The sequence below is a fragment of the Megalobrama amblycephala genome, linkage group LG23 (genome assembly GCF_018812025.1).
Source record: "Megalobrama amblycephala isolate DHTTF-2021 linkage group LG23, ASM1881202v1, whole genome shotgun sequence".
NCBI lineage: Eukaryota > Metazoa > Chordata > Actinopteri > Cypriniformes > Xenocyprididae > Megalobrama > Megalobrama amblycephala.
Window position 1 is genome coordinate 15,741,705 of NC_063066.1, and position 7,952 is coordinate 15,749,656.

A 7,952-nucleotide genomic window follows, 5' to 3' on the forward strand; every position below is an offset into this window, starting at 1 on the left:
GTTTATTTGATAAAAACATACAGTGAAATGCACAAATTCTCGCCGTGTGTCGTGAAAATGTGCTTTTTGCAAGACTGACTGATATAATTACTGGTTTGTGTTTTCTGGACGTTTGAACCAGATGGCCGTGAAACTGCAAGAAGCTCATGTTTGCTTTTTGTTTGTGGGTGAATGCGCATAATGATGCTAATGCGGCAGAATCAGAGATGGTGAGTCGTAAAGTGGCATTGTGCATGGGGGCCGAGTGTGACCTCTGTGAGAAATCACATTGACTGCGGGTTAAGGGAGGTTGGGGGAATCCCTTTCACAGCGCGCGATTCGCCACGCGCGCAAACTCCTCCAGCGAGACACAATAGCGCGCTGATGTGCTATCTGATATCCTCCAGTTACCCTTCATCCCAGAACTCTGTGGTTTAGAAATTTTATTTACAAAGTTCTCTGGAAACCATGTGTATACATTATAGGCTATAGTATAGATATAATGCACTATTATCATGGATAGCCCTTTTTCTTACTCAAGATTATAATATTGGTGCGATTTTAAATATCAGAACACTGTAAAAGTTTAATTGCTGCCTTTTTAAGTAAAATCAAAATTAAGCCAAAGTGACAAGGTGCAGGGATCAACCACTTGTTTAATTAAAGTTAAATGACAAACTAAACTAAAACTCTGAAGCATAAAATCGAGTAGAAATGACAGAAATGTTAAGTTATATAGATAGAAATAAATATGTTATGATGATGAAAACATTTCTACAGTGGGAAGTAACCCAAAGTGTGCCGGGGTGACTCGAGAAACGTTGTCTTGAATAAATGTGTCCTTTTTTCTATTGTTGTGGCACACTTCTGAAACTCTGTCCTCCTCATGGCGAGATCTGCTTGCCAGTTCCACCTCAATCACTGCTCTTTCTTTCCTTCATTCTGCCTTTTCTTTTCTTTTCTTTTCTTTTCAGGGATGTACAGCCGTGGGGCGAGGAGGGGAGGCTGGAGTTTGGAGAGGGTGGGGGCCACAGTCTGAGGTGGGCTGCAAGGGGCCAGTCAGTGTTCTCAGAGTCACAGACAGAGCACACACACACACAAGGAGCTGCGCCTCCCACACACCCGCGCACCAACTCACACACAGTCAGACGAAGAGGAAAGTGGATGTGTGCAGGAGCAATACCGCGTCTTGATGCTTTCTCCGAGGCGCTGAATACACACTGAGAGGGGAAGTGCTGGTTCCTCGACTCCACATGCATCTGATCTGAGGATTTATCATGCTTTAATTTACACCAAACAACCGAGCAGCCAGTTTTCTCCGTGTGCGGAATAAGTACTTTGCGCACGGCTTCAAAAATGGGAACAACTAAATATCCCAGCGACAGGAATGTACTGTTTTGCAAGATGCTTCTGAAACTTATACTTCTGGCGGTCGTGGCGCACAGTGCTTGGGGGAAGACTTTAAAATACAAAGTTTTGGAGGAGCAGAGAGTTGGCACGGTGATTGCCAGACTGAAAGAGGATGTAGCCAGTATATTATCTAAACTCCCGAGCTCGGTGTCCCCGCGCTTCCGCGCGATGCAGAGAGGCAGCACTCCTCTACTCTCTGTGCGCGAGGAGGACGGAGAGATCAGCATCGCCACCAAAATCGACCGCGAGAAGCTCTGCGAGAAAAACTTAAATTGCACTATCGAGTTCGACGTTATCACGCTTCCCACGGAATACCTCCAGCTGTTTCACATTCAAGTGGAAGTGTTGGACATCAACGACAACGCTCCGCAGTTCTCGCGCGCCATAATCCCCATAGACATATCAGAGAGCGCGTCTGTGGGCACGCGCTTCCCTTTGGATAGCGCGTTGGACCCGGATGTCGGCGAAAACGCGCTACACACCTACTCGCTCACTCGGAATAACTTTTTCAAAATCGATATCAGGACGAGAACGGATGGCGCAAAGTATGCAGACCTTGTTGTGATGAGAGAACTTGACAGGGAAACACAGTCCAGCTACCAACTACAACTCACAGCGTCAGACTCTGGCGTGCCGCCGAAATCTGGCTCAACCCTGCTTAAAATCAGCATATCTGATTCCAACGATAATAGCCCGGTGTTTGACGAGCAGGCTTACGTGGTCAACCTCTTGGAAAATTCATCACTGGGGACGCTACTGGTGGACCTGAATGCCACAGACCCAGATGAAGGCAATAATGGCAAAATAGTGTACTCTTTCAGCAGCCACGTGCCACCCAAAATCCTTGAGACCTTTAAAATTAATCCAGATAATGGCCACATCACTCTAATTAAGAAAGTAGACTACGAAACTACTTCCTCGTACGAAATAGATGTGCAGGCTCAGGATATGGGTCCCAACTCCATTCCAGGCCACTGTAAGATAATCATCAAAGTGGTTGATGTCAACGACAACAAGCCAAAAATCAACATCAACCTTATGACTCAGGGCAAAGAGGAGGTGGCTTACATCTCAGAGGCCTCCCCTGTCGATACCTTCATCGCATTAGTGCGCGTGGATGACAGCGACTCAGGTCTAAATGGTGAGGTTGTGTGCCGTCTTCATGGCCATGGGCATTTTCGCTTGCAGAAGACTTACGAGAACAACTACATGATTCTCACAAATGTGTCTCTGGACCGTGAGAAACGCTCTGAATATAGCCTGACGGTGATCGCTGAAGACCACGGCTCACCAAGCCTGTCCACCATCAAACACTTCACAGTGCAGGTGCAGGATGAAAACGACAACCCCCCTCGCTTCGAAAAGAGCCGGTATGAAATCTTCAAGTCTGAGAACAATTCGCCCGGGGCATACCTGACATCAGTGGTGGCCACTGACCCAGATTTGGGCTCTAACGGTCAGGTGACCTATTCAATTGTAGAGAGCCAGGTCCAAGGTAGCTCTATTTCAACCTATGTGACCATCGACCCATCCAACGGGGCCGTGTATGCTCTCCGAAGCTTTGATCGGGAAGAAGTTGGCCGGCTTTCGTTCACCGTGCAGGCGCGGGATGGCGGAGGCCCAGCTTCTCTGAGCAGCAATGCCACTGTTTTGCTCACTGTACTAGATGAAAATGACAACCCACCCATCATTGTTGCTCCACTACTAATCAACCACACAGCTGAGGTGCCATTATGGCGGCACGCCGAGCCTGGTCATCTGGTGACAATCATCAAGGCTACAGATCGTGATGCAGGGGCCAACAGCGAGTTGACTTGCTCCATAGTTGGTGGTAATGATGAAGGACTCTTTGTTATTGACCCACGCAGATGCGAGTTACGAACCAATGGAAGCGTAGAGGCTTCTGGGCATGAGGGATTTGATCTCACAATCCTGGTACAAGACAGAGGGGCATCAATTCGACTGTCAGCAAGGGCAGTTCTGCACATTAGCCTGCGGGACTATCCAGAAAGCTACTCCCTGAACCCTTCAGACATAAACAACCAATCGACCCTAGACGTGTCTATGATCATCATCATCTCCCTCGGTGCCATCTGTGGCGTACTTCTCATCGTTATGGTGATGTTTGCAACCAGGTGCTCGAGAGAGCAGAAGGACCCAAGACACTCCTATAACTGCAGAGTGGCTGAGTCCACCTACCAAAACCATCCCAAAAAACCTGCCCGGCAGATCCACAAGGGTGATATCACATTGGTCCCCACGGTTAATGGAACCCTGCCTGTGAGGGCCCATCCTCGCTCCCCGTCAGCCTCACCTGCTCCAGAGAGTCGCCAGAGCCACCACAGCCGCCAATCACTCAACAGCCTGGTCACCATCTCCTCCAATCACGTGCCAGAGAATTTCGCCCTAGAGCTTGCTCATGCCACACCACCTGTCGAGGTAAAAAAAAGTGCTCAGTATCTAGTATTTGTGAACTTTTTATTCCTGACTATTGAATTCCCCCTAAACCTGTTACAATATCCAATATGTTTGTTTCATTTATAGCATGTTTATTTGCATATCCATAGATTGTTTCATCATGCTTAAGTATCCATCCAAATCATTCCCTCATTCACCCCACCAACCCCCCCACCCCCATCACTACCATGGTTTGTCTGTATTTGTGTTGGTTTGCTGTCTGGTCTGCCATTATTCATTTTTATTTCCATTTTTTTCCTTTCTTTATTTGTTCCCCGCCCTGTTTCTTTTTCTTTTTGGCTATAGCAAGTCTCACAGCTTCTGTCCATACTTCATCAGGGCCAGTACCAACCCAGACCCAGTTTCCGTGGCAACAAATACACCCGGAGCTACAGGTAACCAATCACACTTCAGCCTGTTGCCACCTTTACAGACCATCCTACAGGGGATTTAAAGTTCTAGTCCGTGAGAGTCTGGACACCCTGGAGTACTTAAGTAACAGATGCTGATGATACACGACAGCCTAATCAAGTCAACTGCCCTTTTTTAAAGCCTTTTTTCCCCTTTATGCATAAACTGCTCCCTCCTTAAGAGGCTCATTCCATTTTTTACACAACCAATAAGTTAAAAAGTAAAACAAAATATGTATGATAATGAATATACAGCAACAAAGTCAAAGCTATTGTAATATCTAATTGTTTGTTCTTTGTCTCTAGGTATGCTTTGAATGAGATGGATAAGTTCAGCCTGAAGGACAGTGGACGAGGGGATAGTGAGGCAGGAGACAGTGATTGTGAGATGGGGAGGGAGTCTCCTCTACTTGGAGAAGGCTTCAGTGAGCTCTTCACTCCTGATGGACACCACAGACTGCATCCAAGTAAGCAAGAGAGTAGATGCTGATGAGGAGTCCTTTTTAGACCACATGAGGCTGTAGATACCAGGCCTTGATTTCACAACATTTGGACATAGCTTTAAAAAGTCATAAATTGAAACTAAAGCCTAAAGTATAGTCAAACTCACAGCCTTGCAAAGTATACTTAATTTGACTCATACGCACACACAGGCGTGCGACGCAAGCGCAGTTTTGTGTAATCTTTCGCTACGAGTTACAACCCATGTAAACATCTTTGTATTCTTTCATGCTAGAGTTGTACAAATAAGGGTACTTTCTAACCTTTTCGCACAATCTCTCGTCTATGTAGGCCTCCATTGTCGCTTTAGCTTTAATGTGTTCCGGTCTGTACTGTTTATGCAGTTTTTCTTCAACTACCTAATGAATCGATGCCCCCAAAGCATGGTTGCCACCTTGTGGATAAATGTATTACTACAAAAAAAATTAAATGCGCAAGTACGCGGTTACAAAAATCCAGCAGTGTGCGTACTCTTCTGATGACGAAATTCGGGTCACGTGCACTGTATGCTGACCTTCGCGTACATGTAAAAAGTTAAGTATACTTTGGGCTTAAGAAAGTTAATTATATATATATATATATATATATATATATGCATACTTGATCTATAATACAATCATTATTGTGATTAGAACAAGAATTGGGTTGTGTACGGGGATGGGCCATTGATTTCTGTAAATCAGCATGTTTAATCATTCATTCTCTGCATGAGTGAGAGAGTGTGCTAAATGAGGGCCTGTTTTGCAAATGCACCAGATTGGGCTTTTATTTACTCTAAGATGTATTATAAATGGCCTTTCAAAATTAATGGCGCTATAATCAGCCCCTAGAACATAAATGAGTAATACCGAACATGTTCAATAAGTGCTATAACTTGGCATATTTGATTTGTTTTGCATAGTTTCTAGAAAACAAATCTGGTTGGATGGAACTGGAAAGATTTGTTTAGTCGTTTGGCTTCCAATTGATGTATTTGACTAGTTAAGGGTGTATGCAGTTTTGCATGTTGTGCCAGAAAACAGCAATCATTAGCTAACCTCTTCTATCAATGCTTTTGTTTTGTTTCTATAGCGATGAAGCTGTGCACTGAAGAGTGTCGTGTCCTCGGTCACTCTGACCAGTGCTGGATGCCTCCATTGCCTTCCCCTGCCTCCTCTGATTACCGCAGCAACCTCTACATCCCTGGAGAAGATCCCCAGCAGAAAGCCACCCCTGAAGCACCACAATCTGGTGAGTCAACACTGAGGAAAAAGAGTTTCTCCACATTCGGAAAGGAGAGCGAGGATGGAGAGGGGGAGGCAGGTGATGGGGAAGACCTTTGCGGAACAACTTCTCTGCTGTCTGAAATGAACAGCGTGTTCCAGAGGCTCCTCCCCTCCTCGTTGGATAATTACACAGAGACTAATGAAACTGAAAAGGCAACAGCCTGTGCTGCAGGGGTAGGATCGTTGGAAAGAAGGAAGGGCCACTTACCTGGTAAGCCAAGCCCTGCCACTTATCAGCAGAATGTGGCTGTTTGGGCCGCTAATACACACTTCCAAAATCCTGGACATGGCCACGCCCCTGCTAGTCACATGACAGCCCTGGTGGCTCCCCTCCCCGCCCCTCTGCCAGCTCCCATGGCAACATCAGCGTCCTCTTCAAAATGGCTCCCTGCAATGGAAGAAATTCCTGAGAATCATGAGGAAGACGAGTTAGAGTCTGTGCTCGGTCATTTGCACGGAAAGCGCTGCGATAGTCGCAGCGAAATTATGGACGCCAGCGAGCTGGTTGCCGAAATCAACAAACTCCTTCAAGATGTGAGGCAAAGCTAAAGACTAAACACTGTCTCTCGCTCTCTACAATAAAATAAAACATGTTTTTTATATGAGAAGGAAAAAAAAAAAAGAAGAGAAAAACACAGAGACCTGCAATTGTCGTTAAAGTTGCATTTCTGGATGTAATGTGTTTTGTGAATGCTAATTATCCAAATAACGTTTGTATTTTCTGGTTTTTGGCCACAGTGTACACAATGTGAGTGTATTTATCTTTGTATTTTAAAAATACAATTTGTAGTCTTTATATTTATATATGTGTATATACCTAAGTTAAAAATGTATATAAAGCTATCAGATTTCTATTTTTATATATGCATGTTGAAAAAATAATCAAGATCAACATGCCTTGGTGTAAATATTCTTATTTATTAAAAAAAGTTTTCTTTTCTTTCTTTTTTCAGTGGTATTGTTATATATGAGCATAATATAAGTACATGAATATTATTGAGTATGTGTTATTTGGTGGGGTGGGAAAGGTACTGAAAGCATGTTTTAGGGGTGGGAGTGGTATTTATAATGGTGTATACTTTGTGCCAACTTCTGTTTTACATTAAACAAATGACAAAATAAAGAGATATGAAGATATGTCACACATTCACATCTGTTTTTACTTTTTTTTTTTGATGTATTCTTGTTCAAATTAGTAGATTTGTGGGCATAAAAAAAGTTTTCCAGTAAATTACATAATGTGCTACTCCATTTAGTTTTTATGTTCCTCAAAATATCCAGTAAAATGGGAGTGTGCAGTTGTGTTCCTCCTCTTCACAGACAGATCTGGAGAGCAGCCTTGCAGGGAAAAATACCTTTTTTAGTCGCTCTCATCTACTCTGCACTCGTTATGAGCGCCCCCTACTGACTGAAAGAGCCTGTATATTTCATTAATGATTGAAAGGATGGACGTAGTATGAATAATGAGCACAGATGTGAGATAGAAAAGAGACAGTGAAAAAGAAAAAAAACTTGCTTGTTTTTGTACTCAATTTACGATTGTAAGAGACAAAAAATGTAAAGTTAAGGTGAATAATAGGCAAATTAAGCAAAAGGAAGTACATTGTGATCACTAAAGGAGAAATTAGATTTATTGTTCTAACTAGAGCCCCCTAGAGGCGGGATAGCAGAACAGCAGGCACCCAATATCTCGTGCATTCTCTGTGTTCCTGCATATTCCACGAATGCGGTGCAGTGGTATCATATGACTTTTGTTGTTGTTGTTGATGAGAACAAATAGCTCAAATAAAGTATTATCTAAAAATAGTTACTTAAAAATCAAATCTGAAACTCAGCTGCACCTAATAATAAAAATCAAACATTGTCACAATTTGTCATAATTCAGTTGAGTTGATATTTAATTCATTGTCACAGGTACCACATTATTCTC

General features: G+C 43.6%; 1 protein-coding gene and 1 long non-coding RNA gene across 3 annotated transcripts in view; one reads left to right on the plus strand and one right to left on the minus strand.

The window, feature by feature from the left end:
• LOC125259163 overlaps nt 1-6,357 on the minus strand; it is a 54,610-nt gene extending 48,253 nt beyond the window's left edge. The window contains exons 1-2 of the long non-coding RNA XR_007182737.1: nt 6,231-6,357; nt 3,704-3,820 (exon numbers count right to left, since the gene is read on the minus strand). This is a non-coding gene — a long non-coding RNA (uncharacterized LOC125259163). The remainder of the gene's footprint in view (nt 1-3,703; nt 3,821-6,230) is intronic.
• pcdh18b (protocadherin 18b) lies at nt 599-7,172 on the plus strand. Of its 2 annotated transcripts, none has more exons than XM_048176593.1 (4): nt 599-3,828; nt 4,153-4,241; nt 4,563-4,723; nt 5,829-7,172. In XM_048176593.1, exons 1-4 carry the CDS (start codon nt 1,336-1,338, stop codon nt 6,569-6,571), a joined length of 3,486 nt encoding a protein of 1,161 aa, XP_048032550.1. In that variant the 5' UTR covers nt 599-1,335; the 3' UTR covers nt 6,572-7,172. The 2 variants fall into 2 exon arrangements, with proteins under 2 accessions (XP_048032550.1, XP_048032551.1); XM_048176594.1 differs by having other exon boundaries at nt 4,186-4,241.
• The last annotated feature ends 780 nt before the right edge of the window (nt 7,173-7,952 follow it).